The 14,058-nt window shown below is 43.7% G+C and overlaps 1 protein-coding gene across 1 annotated transcript; it reads right to left on the bottom strand.

Annotated features, from left to right (window-relative positions):
• Window positions 1-4,786: 4,786 nt before the first annotated feature.
• On the bottom strand, window positions 4,787-13,761 carry LOC309886764 (uncharacterized protein). The gene is made up of 12 exons (XM_082777955.1): window positions 13,454-13,761; window positions 10,984-11,105; window positions 10,377-10,425; window positions 10,067-10,110; window positions 9,269-9,927; window positions 7,706-7,811; window positions 7,288-7,434; window positions 7,023-7,083; window positions 6,621-6,787; window positions 6,428-6,538; window positions 5,217-5,325; window positions 4,787-4,894 (listed from the first exon to the last, which is right to left on the bottom strand). Exons 1-12 carry the CDS (start codon window positions 13,692-13,694, stop codon window positions 4,884-4,886), a joined length of 1,827 nt encoding a protein of 608 aa, XP_082634081.1. The 5' UTR covers window positions 13,695-13,761; the 3' UTR covers window positions 4,787-4,883.
• Window positions 13,762-14,058: the final 297 nt, after the last annotated feature.

The following is a 14,058-nucleotide window of genomic DNA, read 5'->3' as shown; positions in this document are numbered from 1 at the left end:
AATTTATTCATGTCCCATTTGGTGTAACTAGTGGTAAAGGAGAATAGTTGAGCATTCATGTCATCACTAGCTACTGAAAGCAGCTCCCAGAAGAGCCATTTGCCTAACGCACCTTCCAGAGTTAATGGTCTGTAACACGCTCTCTTGCTGACTGCAGAATTCAGTGCTGCTGAAAATCTGGGCCAGGTTCTCTGCTGCGCTCCCCTTTTTGTGTTGTTTCTGCTAGTTCAACGTGCATTATACCTAAAAGAGCTTCCATCTGTCTGCAGTGCAATTTCACGTTCACAAAATATCTTCCCTAATCTTTTCATCTTTTGCAAATGCTTTCTGCCACCTCTGCAATTTATTTTGTGTATGTTTCATAGACATATACAAGCTGCTTGGTAGCAAAGCTTGTACTTTCTTTTTTCACAGCATTTTATAGTGGTCTGTAAGTACTTGTGCGGCTGATAACTTCTGAAAACTGCTGGAACTTGATCTGTGTGCACCAAGGCTTTTGTTTTCAGGACTTGCTGCACATAGGACTGTGGCAGCAGCACCCAAGCACCTGCGATGGTGTTGTTTCCTGTGAGACCTGAAGATGTTGGTTTTGTGGGAGAAAGGAGTAATATGCAGCCAGAGCCCTGCTGAGGTAACACCTAGGATATAGTTCCTGTTCCCTTGCCTCAGGATGTTGTAACAATGCAGTTGTTCATCTTTGCTGTAACTTGCAACTTGTCTTTGAGGTAACTTCAGCTTTTAGGGCTCTGGCTCAGATACCTCTTTTTCACTCAGGCCTGTATGGATATTCTTAGAGATAGAAGCCTGGGGAGTCGATGTGAATTACTGTAGGATTCTGTACATCCTATGTTGATGTCTGACAGGCCATGGTTGCTCTGTCACTCACTTCTAAGTGCAGGGAGTGTGGCCTTGCAATTAGCACTGGTGGTGAGTATGCGCAGTGCACATCAGAGAGCCCTGTCAGTAACACAGAGCTTCTCTCCTTGCCAGGACCTTCAAGCCATTGCAAATCTACTGCAGATCTCTTGAATTTCTTCTTTCTGGATCAGGAACATCCCTGAGAACTGCTGTAAGTACTGGCTCTGATCTACTTTATTACTTATTTTTATCTTTCTGTGCTGAATTGCTGCTAATTCAGCGGCAAAGCGCCTACACTGCACTTAAAAATAATTAGGTGTGACGGTGCTCATGTAACTTCAAAGGAGCAGGGAACCTAAACAACCACACCAGCCGGTGAGTGACACTCAGTTTGTAATGCTGGATGAGAAGGGAGGTGAAGAAGCGAAGCAGCTCCTCTAAGTATGGCCTGTGCTGTAGTTCAAAGGCATGACCACAGCTTGTGGGAGCACACGGGAGCTGCCTGGGAATGAATTAGCTGGAGGACTCACACTGCAAAAACCAGGCTGGTCACCGTAACTGGTATTGGGTGTCAGCAGCTCGGGGCTCTGTCCTAGGCGTGCCACGGGCTGGCTGCACACCTCCAACCTTGTGTGGCTGCTCTTGGAAGGGGCCCAGGGCTGGGGAGTTTGGGGCTGGGCTGACAGTGTCAATGTAGCCCTGCGAGGGATGGGTTCTGCCCTGGGCTGCTCCCCCCATACCCTGCTGCAGGTGCAGAATGGCAGCTCCTGTCCTTCTCCTTCTGGCCTGGTAGCACCCTTGGTGGGTAAAGCACAGGATGGGTCTTCTGGTCAAGAGGTTGCTTTTTGGACTTCAGTGACCTGAAACCTTGTAGGCAGCAGAACTGATCATGGAAAACAGTTTCTGGTGGTAACGAGGATTTCATGAGGCTATGACCAGAACAGGAGGCTGGTGTTCATGCGTGCCTTTTCCAAACCTCGTGTTAAAGACAGCTGTGGGTGAAGCCTTTGAGTATTCTGAGTATTGTAAAATGTTTTGCTAAGACCTTGTTACTGCTGCTAACAGCTTTCAGCTGGGACTGTCTAAAGAGATTTGTGGGCAGCCTTGCAGGGTGTGGGGGCTGAAGGAAGTGATGCTAACAGTTCAGTGAGTGCTATCCTTTCCTTTGGGACAGTCTTGAGTTGGTAATGGGCCCTACCACAATTACAATATCCGTTAGCAGGTACTGGGCTAGAAAGCATTAGCCCCACAATTTTCACTCGATTGTAATTATTTTTCCTCTTTAGTCCAGCTATTGAGACCAATTGTCTGTAAAGAGCTGGTGTACCACTTGCAGTAGCAGTTGCATGAGGAGTAGGGAAAATGCAGTACTTGCAGAGCCCCTGTCTGAATGCTAACAGCTCTCTCTCTTCGCAAAGGGAAAAAAATCTGAAAAATCTTGCTGTAGAAGTGCAAATTATTTTTATGCAAATGGATGAGAAGCTATGGGCTTTTCAGCAAACTCTTATATTGATCATCTCCTTAGGTCCTTTTTTTTTTTTTTTTTTTTTTTTCTGGTTTGAGATCAGTTGTAGACAAAAATTCTAGTGCTGAAAAATTTTGGGAATTGTTTTTCAAGTTCATTGAAACAATAGTATTCTAGTTCCTAGCTAGAGGTAGTGGGTTGATTAATATGGCTCGAAGAGAAGGGGTTTTTTAATTATTTTTTATTATTATTACAATTGTACTCTTAAATAAAAACCCCCAGCAATAACTAGTAAAAACCCACTCTTATGCTTGTCATTTTTTATGAAGTCTTCCTGATTTGCTCTTCCTATGATAGTCACTTCTGCTGTGAGTGTAGCATGACAATAACAATTCATAAAAACAAGTAGGATACATACTGCTTGAAATCATGTATTTATTGGCACGAAGGAACAATGAAACAACATAAAGGGTACCTACTAATGGTAATGCAATTAAGATATAACTCGTAGAATATACTTCACAGGCTAGTTCAGCTTTAGGTATGTTGAATAAATGATACAGACTAATAGGTTAAAGTTCCTGTCCTCCTTTCACCTGAATGGAGTCCTTGTGAATAAATGAACTTGATTAATGCTGTGTTCGTACACAGTAGTTTTCTACACTCTTTAAAGATATCCCGTAAATCAATTCATTTTTTCTCTTAAAATGCTTATTGATGTACTTCCCTACTTGTTCACTGTACCGCTTCTTTCTTGGTTTTGTCTGTGATACAGAATTTCTTAGTTTTCACTGAACACAGGAAGTCTTTAGTTTCAATGGGTGTTGGATCTGATCCTTAAGTCTCACGAATGGAGTCTGAGTAACTCAGAAGATCCTCATTAATTCTCTTCAGATGAATAAAAAGAGCTGTGAGCTCAGATGTGAGTTAAAATGCAAACATGAATGAGTGGTAATAGGGAGGACAGAAAAAAAAATAAGAGGAAAATCTTTGTACTTAAACATAAAACCCAAAAGGGGAAAGGAAAGACTTTATATGATTAAAACATGTAGAACGCCTATTGAAGGAGGTGGATGAATGTTCCAGTGTTTTACAACTCATTATGTGAATAACAACACACAAATTTTACAATATACATAAGAATTTTGATGTACCATGTCTCATTCACACTAGAGAAAATAAATGCAGAGTAATGCAATACAGAAGAACACTGTTTAGCTGCTCAGGGCATGAGAAACAGGATATGACCCAAGTCCCACTGGAGTTAACTTAAACACTGTCATTTTTCAGTAAAACTTGGTTGATGCTGTGCAACATAGCTCTTGGAGCTTAACACTTAAGGATATCCAACAGGAGAAAAGAAACCTTTTTACAACAAGGAGACTCAAAGGGATCATTAAAGATAAATTCCCCAAGCATGCTGAGTACTTAATACTGGATCCTGCAATGCTTACATGTGAAAAACCTCCCAGTTTAATGGGAGGGACGTGTGTGAGCTAATTGCTGGATCAATCATTTTGTAGATTATGTCAATGTAGATTGCTCCATATGTAGCAAACAAGGAAGTTTCATAGAAACCAGCTAATTCACAATCAGAAGTTCAAATTATGTGAAGTCTGGGAAGAGATTTCTCTTTAACAGTTAATACCTAATTTCTAGGAATCCTGTTGAATACTTGGGTATCTGGCAGTAGGAAATAATTCAGGCTACTGTTAGCCTTCCAATTGCACAGTTGCTCAGTACAACAAAGGATTCTTTGAGGTGTTTTTATACATTTGAATTTTATGAAGATATTTTCCTCTGTTAGATCACCAAGAATGAACTGATTCAAAATGTTTTATGTCCCAGACTTCACCTCCGTTCCATTACTAGTGGCAAATTCTGATTGCATAAATAAAGAGCTTGACTTTTGTTGAAAAAACATGCTCAGTATCAGTGTGGGGGTGTTCTTTTTTTCTTTTTTTTTTTTTTGGAGGGGGAGGGATTTTTTTTCCAATGGGACTGCCTTGAAATGTGACAACTCCAGCCTTGAACAAATTGAGAGCTGGACTACTGAAAGCATTAAATACAGCCCATCAGATTCTGATTTCCCATAGCTCATGTCTAAAATGATGTTGCCTGAGGTTTTCAGCACATCTGAACAGTAAGTTCAGACTGTAGAGACTGTATGTTGATACGCTCAGGACTAGGCTTTGAAGGGCTACAATTTATTTTTTTTCAAATTAGGCAGCAGTGTAAACACCCTTGTCAGAGCTTCAGAACGTAGAACACCTACAGCTCAAAGAGACTTCCAAAAAGAAGTGCAAGCGCTCAGTTTCATGAGAAAATTAAGACCTATTGATTGACTGGAGCATCTAACAATGAATGCCTAACACTGTTAAAACATGGCTTAAGGATCTTCCCTGTTTAGTATTTACTCTTTAATTCTGGGTACTGAGGAGATATTTTCAACAGTTAGTTCAAGCTATATTACATCTGAAGACTTTTACTGTCTGTTCTTGGTCTATTCTTCAGCAACAGCTGCAGCACGTGGACCGTGAGATACAGATAATGAGCCTTATCAGCATTTCCCTGGAAGGCAATAAACCAACACATACTCAGTTCAGTCAACATGTTAAGTCTTCTTTCTAATGCCAAATACTCAGTGCCCTATTTTCTATTTGGTTTTGGGTAAGGAGCTTTGCAAGCAAAAGAGATTCTGTGCAGAGCTCTGGACTTGATTCAAAGCCTATTATAAATCACTGAGCATCTTTTCCATCAGTTCATGTGAATCTGATGAATTATGGCTATATAGCAATGCAGGAAGTACACCAGAGCTAGCTAGTACATGACAGCTGTTGTGCTCACAACAAAGCTTCTGACTAGGTAAAATCATTTCCCAACTACAATATACCTTTAAGAATGATGTCAATGAAGTCCAAAGATGAAATGGAAAGAAGTTCAGAAAAGTTGTCTGGCGATGAGGGACAAGGCATTCTTGGAACCTCCAGCAAACTGTTACTCTGTGCGGATGAAGAAACCAGAACAGTAAATTTCCAGCAGAAGTCACGCGTGCTTTGTGATAAGAACATGTTCTGATTTTGCTGTGCGAAACCTAGATTCTGCTCCTTACCCAAAGATGGGAGGGGGTGGCATGTTTATCAGTCGGTTCAGTCAGCGATGAGCTGGCTTGAAATTATTTTAATTGCTTCTATTGTGTTTTATCTCCTACAGATCATAACTGGTAAGAAGCTAGGTTCCTAAATGACCTGAAACATGACTGTATGTTTATATTCCTATCTAAAAATCTTGTGATATCAGTTTCCGTACACGTGCACAAGTGAGAGCTCTTATCTGATAGTGAAATAGAAAAAGACGCAAGAAGAAGTGAAAGGGCTGTTGTCAGTTTTAAGCACTGAATATTTGTTTAATCTTGGACAAATCTTTGAGGTTAATCTCTGCATTATTTCAGCAGAGCAGAACTGCACCCTAGAATCTTAGTCCTCTGTTACGCACTCAAGCTTCTGCTTTTCAGTGTTAGTGCCTTGATTCCTGTACCAAAAATTTAGCAAATTTTGCTGATACCCATAGGAGAACCCATCTATTTTTTGGCTCTGTCCATGCAGGCTTTGGCTGGTGTTGGTGTGGAATGGGTGTGCAAAGGGATGGAGGAAATGATAAAATTCAGCTCTTCGTCTTTTAAGAAGCTGCTGAAAGTAGCAACATAGTGCAGGATTTGGGATGGTGGCATTCCCTTAGTGGGACTGGAGGAATTCCCTTGGTGTTGCTACCGAGACGTCTCCATCTGAAATGTTGGCAATGAATTTGTTGTTGCTGGGAGGAATCACAGCGGGGGCAGATGTGAGCAGTGTGACGGCAGCCTCCCCATGCAACTGGAGTTATTGCAAATGTAACAGCCCCTTGAACGAATGTGGTAAGAGTTCCTACAGTGCTTTTTTCCCGAAGAAGGGACGCTCTACCCTACGTCAGCATGGGCGAGGTTTGGGAGCATTATCTACTGCCATTTACAAAGCAGTATGGCTTATATTGCTCTTGGTAATGTCTGTTTGGTTTCTTATGTATAAATGCCAGAGTCTGCGTAAAAGTCACTATATAAAGTCTTACCTCTTGAAGAAGATGCTCTCTTTTGGGTTTATAGGTCTGGAGCAAACACATTAGCTCAGTATTCTCCTCAATTTTCAAATAGGGAGTGGTAATCTGACATGAATTTAGTACCTGCAAATGACAGTGAAACCTGTGATTGCAAACAAATAGGAACGCATAAAGTCACAACAAACAGCCTGTTGCTGGTTCTCACCTGCATCTCCAGTTTTCCTCCCATTTGCAATAAGCAGTTAATTCCCTCGAGAATTTGATCTTTGCGTAGTCTGAGAAACCTTCCCGTGTCAGTATTGATGTCAGTTTTCTGCGATTCCAGAGCTAAGATGGTATGGGCAAGAGCAGCACAGTGCAGCGGGGTTAAACCTGAACAGAACAGCACGGGCAGGTCAGGCAAATCCAGCACTTGAACACCCCACTGGAGTAAACCATCCCGCACTAGGCTATTTGTAAAGGATGCCCTATCAAGACTGATTGGTTCACCTCCTAGAACTTGTAGTTTGAACACAAAATTGATCATCCTTTGGCTGAGATAAAATCTGTACTTTGAAACTTCTGGCGTCTACGCTAAGCATCCATGCAGCTAAGCTTTTCCTCTTACCATAGTGGTCAGTCAGGTTCACTTCTACCCGCATGCCATTGTCTTTGCAGTTCTTCAAAACCTGAAATCAAGAAGATTTTGAGATGATAAATTCTGATTTTGGCACTGCCAAAATACCCCCATTAAAGCTATCTCACTTTAACCACATCAGACCAAAGCTAATTTTCATGTACATAAAATCCTCCTGTATTTTACAATGAAATGCATTTGATTTCTTTAATCTATCCCTGCACTTAGGGTTGCACAACATAAGTGACCAGTTTACCTCTAAAACTCTCAAGTAGCCATTCTCTGCGCACAGGTGGAGCGGAGTTTTCCCCAGACCATCCTGCTCATTGACGTTAGCTCCCAGGGATATAAGGTCACTGACCATCAGGTGTTGGTTCTTTTCTGCAGCAAGATGTAACGCAGTCTGAGAAGAGAAGAATGAGAGAAACTCATTGAAAGTGAAAACCATTTTCACTTTCCACAATACTTGGAGAATGAGGTTTGGAGTTGGGATTTGGGGTTTAGTTCCCAGCTGTGTTAATATTTGCTCGGGCGGATCACTTCCTCCCTCTTTTGTTTCTACACAAGCATCGTAAACACTCCTCGCCTAACAGGATGCTTGGTGTTTATCAGGGTTTGAAAGACATTTATGTGTGATGGAAAGTGTCCCCATTCTTTGCAGGATAGCACCCTACCCGTTTCTCTGCATCCTTCTCATCAATTTTATTTAGGGCTGCAAATCTCCGTGCAAGCGCGTAAGTCAGGGCTCTTCTTCCTTGTGCAACAGCCTTGTGCAGCAGCCTGGAATAAAACACCACTTTAAATAAGTAGGAGATAAAGGAATGGCTAAATTACTCAAAAGTAACAGTAGGAGTGTAATTTAAAATGCGAAATGTTGAAGGTCATAAAGGCCAAAAGCTTGAGGTATTTAAGCATTTATTTAGTTTCTATATGAATGAGGGAGGTGCTGGTTTTGCAGCTTTGTTTGAATCTATCTGCCAGGATTTCTCGGTCCTTAGTTCTTGCTGTTGTCCCATTTCTCTCCTCTCCAAGAGCTACTCCATGCTTCTTTTTTGTTACCAACCTCCGTTTTTTTTTTACCTGCATCCTTTAGTACATGGAAGAGGAGTAAAAGACACGTAAAAACCCAGAGAAGGGAAACCTTTCTCCTGCACTTAAAGAAGTATTTCTAAAAGGTAATTCCCAGTCCTATGCAGGAGAGTTCCATTTCTTCTGTGCATTCAGTCTCACTGAACTACTCAAAACAGTACATTTCTCCTGAACTTCGTACAGAAAAGACTTGTGTTCTTGTAAATGTGGGCACATCTTCCTTTCCTCCTGGAGGAAACACTGATGCAGCTGATGTAGGCATTTATATTATTATTATTATTATTATTACTTTTTTTTTTGTCCTGTAGCAAGGTACCCTTGATGACATCTCTATAATTCTGCAACTCACTGCAGTTCTTGTTCTTTTCTGTGGGGTCTGTGAATACTTTGGGGCCAGAATTGTCCACGTGAACAGGAAAGAATCTCTTTTCCAGCAAGCCTAGGACAGTTTATAAATTAAGTTACATGCTCTGTCAGTCTGATTTGATAGTAGTATCTTCCAACTAGCTGAACTTCATGGAACAAAATAAGAGATATGAAGCAAGTAGTCGTTTATAAAAAATAAATAAAGACGCCATGCTGGGCAAAATGAGATCAATAAAACCTTTGCTTTCAATTAATTTCTAACAAAACAGCCACTCCCAGTTCTTTGGAAGTCTGTGCTCTACACTGGCAGCATATGTATATTTAGGTGTAATCCTCCCACCCAGTTTTATTGCCAACTAATAAAAAAAGTAATTTTCCTGAGAGTGTATGCAGCTTGGAAAAAGATCTCTTGCAAATCTTTTTCTGTGGCAATTATTTGTTTTGCTTGGTTTAATTTTCTTTGAATACCTGTAATTTTTAACTCACTTTTGAGTATTGTTCCGACTGATTTTTTCCTGATGTCAGTTGTAGTGTAGCAATCCTACTGCAAAAATGAAATCTTTCTATTTTTACTAATTTAACTCGGATTCTGGTTTTCATAACTTAATTTTGATTCTGTCTACAACTGTGGATCCTGAAACACATCTGAGCCTCCCATGGAGCAAGGGAGCCTTTGCTGCAGGTGTGCCCTCAGCTAGCGGCTGAAATTACAGCAAAGCCTCAGGACAAGCGAGGCCCCAGGAAACAGAAAGCAATGTATTTCTATAGGAAAAAGTGGAGACCTGTTGCCATTTTCATCAGGTGCAAGCAGTTTGTCGGCCGGGATGTTTCGCAGCAAACTTTCCTCCCTGTGTAGCTGGAACTGGAAGAAAGAGATGGCAGAGAGATCCTGCTGTGTGAAGGAAGTCGAGGCCAACCTCACGTGTCCCCCAGCATCTGGAGAGCCCGCGTTAGCTTCCAAAAATGCCTCCGGGTAGTGTCCTGATGGGTCAAAGCAGGGAGATGTGTTCTGTGCAGGGTGTCTCCAGAAATCCTTCTGGGTACTGGCACGGGCGTCCTGCACCCACCAGCCGCTCTCTTTCTCACTTGTCCTTGGGAAGGTTCCTTGAGAGCTGGGCTCTTGCACATTTTTCTGACCGTCGTGTGAAGAAGTCTGTACCTCTTCCTGTATGGCTGAGCTGTGCTCTTTAAAACAGCACTGGGATTGCAACTTGGTGAAGCCGTGTCGCCTCTCCTGCAGGCCACCAGCTGCCTGCTTGCTTCCCCTGCTTTCCCACCGAGAGGCTTGCGGGTCCGTGGAGAAGCCCTGCCCGAAGCCATCTGGCACCGAGCACAGAGACTCCTTCTGCAGTTGGCTTTTGTTCAAGTCTTCCTGCAGCACCTCCACCAGGATGTCGAGGTCCTCTAAGCCTTTTAGCGTTTGCCCAATGCTCTGCTTGCTCTGAAACAGCAACAAAAACGGGGAGGGCGGAAGATGGGGGAGGGAAATCAGACATGAAATGTCCTGTTCTCACTCAGTGATAGAACATGAAATACGCCTGGGGAGGCTGGCAGCACGGCGATGAAGGTGTTATGCATACCTGTCTAAGCTGTTTCTCTGTATAAGGGTGAACTCTTCTCTTTTCTGCTGGAAAGAAAGGAAGAGAAAATCTATTTTGAGTTATGGGGGGAGTACGCAGAAGGTATTTTCATCAGGAATTTTGTCGCAGATAACCTTTAACATACAGGGTTTTGGCACACAGCTGTCCTGCTCCTGTAATGTAAGGGGAGCGAGGAGCTGGCACGGAAAACTGATCCTGGGAGAGAAGTGGCTCAGTTCTTTGGGTACGTAATGGGGATGTCCCCATTAGAGAAGGAGGCTGTTACCAAGAGAGGAAGGAGCTTCCTAACCTGCTTTTCCTGAGGATCCTTTGGTTGCCATCTTCGCTAATGAGGCTTCCTGAGGACATAGAAAAAAAAAACAGCTATTAAATAAAACTCGATTTGAGATTCTTGCAGGTAAGAGAAAGTGAAACAGAGGCAAAGAGCATAACAGAAACTTTGTAAATTGTCCTGCACCATGCACTTTGCACAGCAGGCTGTAAGCAAATCAATTTTCATGAGTGGGTAACCCATGGCAGCCGTACAAAGATAGCGGCGTAGCCTTTAGAGCAGACCAGGTGGCTGGGAGCCTACCAGCTTCGTGGGCTGGTTTTGCAGGTTGTTCGCAGGTCTGGGTTGCGAGAGCAAAATCGCTGCTGATTTCAGGCTGTCTTTGGATTACAGTATCCAGAGACAAGGATCTCTTGATGTCACTAAGGAGCGGTGTTCCTAGCATAGGCTCGGTGTAAAATTTGGTATATTCTCCTCCTTCATTAAGAGCTTAATGCACTTGGTGGGTGGAAGAAGCAGCAGCTGTAGCTGTCACCTCTCCAGAACTTCACAGGGTGGGAGTGGGACGTGTGTACAGGATGCTACAGCTCTGAGCCACCTTCCTAAACCCCAGGAGCGTCCTTACCTTGCTCTGAGCTGGCTCCAGGCCTTTGGAAAGCCGGATTTTTTTCAGTAGCTCCCGTACTGGCATCTTCACCCTCACGCCCATGTAACGCTTCTGAGGGGGGTTGGAGCTGAGTGCAGGCTCTGGAAAAGTCATAACACGATGCTTAAAGTAACATAATTCTGAGCTGCTTGGAATAGTGGGAGGGTGAGGTCACCCTGGGAGACAGCCTGTGATTCGGATGCTCATCATCAGTTGTGGGAAACTTCCACCTCACCCTGTGTGTCCCTTAGCTCGGGCCTTTTATTAAAACACTTCCTGCTGCACAAATACCCCAGTGCATTGCTTCTCAGGCTACAACCGCCTGTGTGGCCTCACAAAGGGAATTCTTTTCTGGAGCAACCAAACAAAAACAAACCCCAAAGCTGGCTGCGGGATCTTCAGTCCCAGGGCACAGGCAGAGAGCTGAGTTAACCTGCACGTTACCACATGAAGGCCACGGTCAGGCTTCAGTGAGCAGGGGTGGTTTCAGCTTTTAGAGAGGCTGTCCCACGTGTGAGCGTGGCACTGGCAGTGGGAACAGGACAACAAGGAGCAGCGCAGCAACGCAGAAGGAAATTCAGATGGGTGGTTGGGAAAAAGAAGGAAAGGAATTGGGTGTTTCTGTTCTGGCACTTTCAGTGGTGCAGAAATAAAGGTGCTATCTTGAGACTTGGCCTTGGGCAGCTCCTGTTGTTGCCCATCAGCTCAGGGCTGCCAGACTGGCTGAGAGCACATTGCTCTGCTTTTAGGCACATCCAGGTCAGTGCTCCTCTCAGCCATGTCTTACTTCTGTTGCAGTGAACCTCTGTCCTGTGCTTTCTTATATTGACAGGAGTGAAAAATGAGAGTTGTTTCAGAGCTGAGGTAGTGATGCCATGCCCACAGTCTTTCTGCAGCGGTTCTCGGTGTATTTAGAGGTCAGTACGGTGCGATTCAAAGGGAAGCAAGGATTTTTGGTAGGGGAATGCAATGGTTATTTGAGAATATATATAATTGTCCAAACAAGCTTGTCTTCGTCAAAACAAGCTGCTCTGTAATTGTTTGTGTTAGGTCTTCTTGCGTCTCAGACTTGAATCCCCAGACTTGAAAGACTTGCCCAGATTAGGAGCTTAAACGCATCGCTTTTGAAATACCTTTTATGTAACGCTGCTTCCCGCCCCCCGCTCCTTGAGCACGATCCTCTTCCTATAAAACACATTCAGTAGCAGCTATCATCGTCATAAATGATAGCTTTATTGCCTTAGTTCAGCATCTTCCCAGCTCGTTAGCAGAGCCGATGCACAATTACAAGGCGGGCGCTGGGGTCGCTGTGCAGGCTGCTGAGGGGTCAGGGAGAAGGGAGAAGCTTCCCTCCTCGTGCAGGTCACGACACTCAATGATTAAACAACACAGCAGGCTGGGAAAAGGTGCGTGCAGCTCAGGCAGGCAGCTTCTGTTAGAGGAACAATCAGTGGTAAGAAAAACTTGGGGTACACTGTGGCAGCTGCTGGCATCTGGCGGGCGAGGCGGTGCGCAGGAGCTCAGCAGATGTGCACGGTGCATCATCTCCCCAGCCTCGGGATGTCTCGGAGCAGGCAGGATTGGCATGGAAACCAGCCGCACGAGATGTGGTTTTGCATCACGTGGCGGTGTTGCTCTTCCCTGCTGCGGGCGATGGGAGGCTGACGCCCCTTCGGCGGGTGGGTGCCGGATCCCAAGCAGCCAGCAGCGCGTTACGGATGTGCATGGAGCTGCTGTGCTGTGCTCATATCCCCGGCCTTTGTGAATGTCTGACCTACCACTGAATATTTAAAACATTGGGACTTCAAAAATGTAGATTATTTCTCAGATTGCTCTAGAAACGGGAATAATCCCCGGTTTAGACTGGTGCTTGAAGAAGAATGATTTAGTCTTTGTAGAGCATTTTAAAGGCCTATGTGAAAAGAATCATGAAAAGGCTAAATTGCTAGCACGTTATTATCTTCAAGCTATTTTACAGTAAAAATGCTAGATGATGGGTTAGATTACATGCCCAGATGTATCCTTGAAAGTGAAGAACTCGGCAAAGGCAATGATTCATCATGCACCCTTTCATATGATTTTGTAATCTTAATAACTCAGAAGGTCATATCTATTACACTGGTGTTAAATTCAGAACCAAACTTGCAATTCAGATTATAAATGAGCAGCAGAATGCTAGAGAGAGACCGAAACCATGGAGTGCTGAGCAACCCTTTACGAAAGGGAATAATTTCTGACTTCAGCAGCAGACCATGACAAAATAAAAACAAGAGTTGAGTAGGAGAGAGCACCATGCATCTTTGTTTGACGTTACTGGCATGGAAACTTGGTGTGTGCTGCTGTTAGCACAGCTCTCTGCTGGCACAGAAGGAGTTGTGAGGCAGTGTACTTTTTTTTGCTTTGCAAAAGCAGCATAAAATAGAAAATGCGAATAAAGATTTGATCTTACCAGCAGGAGCAGACATCTCTTGTGGGTTACGTGGAGGTGTAGGGTAGATCTCGGGGCTCGCAATGTTAAGTTCAGTTAATCCAGAGTCTGGCAACGATGGGCTTTGTTGAAAAGAGCTTTTGGGGCTGGCAGTTTCTCCAGGCAGAGGAGATCCCTGGCCTGGGCTGTAGCCACAGGTTTCATTTTCACTGCTGTTTTGATTGACCAGTAGTTCAGGACTCATGCAGACTGTTTGCAGCATTACCTCTGTGTGTGGAGGAAAAGGTGAAAAAGGAGCTTTTCAAGTTAAAAAACAAAAACAAAAAACAAACAAACAACAAAAAAAAACTTGGTTGCAAAAAGAAGAAAAAAATCAAGTTTCACATCAAGCACATGATAGCTGTATTTAATTCTCCAGTGTAGTCAGCCACTCAAAGCTGGGTCCAAATTTGCTCCCCTGTTCTTCCCAGCAAATTGCAGCAGTTGCAGGATAAAGCCCGCCTCGGGATCCCGGCAGTCCCTGCAAACTGCTTTTGAGAGTTTCTTGGTGCAACCCTCCCTCGCTCTTTATAGTCAGGTATGGCCTCAAGGACGTCAGCCTGGGAAGGCCCCACCCTCTTTCCTAA

The sequence above is a fragment of the Aythya marila genome, assembly GCF_965140915.1.
Source record: "Aythya marila genome assembly, chromosome: 23".
Taxonomy (NCBI): domain Eukaryota; kingdom Metazoa; phylum Chordata; class Aves; order Anseriformes; family Anatidae; genus Aythya; species Aythya marila.
The sequence above is the reverse complement of the archived record's forward strand: the minus strand, read 5'-3'. Positions and strand labels throughout refer to the sequence as shown.

Coding starts and splice junctions, on each gene's coding strand:
- LOC309886764 (XM_082777955.1), bottom strand. CDS start 13,694: ATGCTGCAAACAGTCTGCATGAGTCCTGAACTACTGGTCAATCAAAAC. Junction 11,106..13,453: donor AGAGATGTCTGCTCCTGCTG/GTAAGATCAAAT, acceptor TGACTTTTCCAG/AGCCTGCACTCAGCTCCAAC. Junction 6,788..7,022: donor GAACCTGACTGACCACTATG/GTAAGAGGAAAA, acceptor TGTTCTGTTCAG/GTTTAACCCCGCTGCACTGT.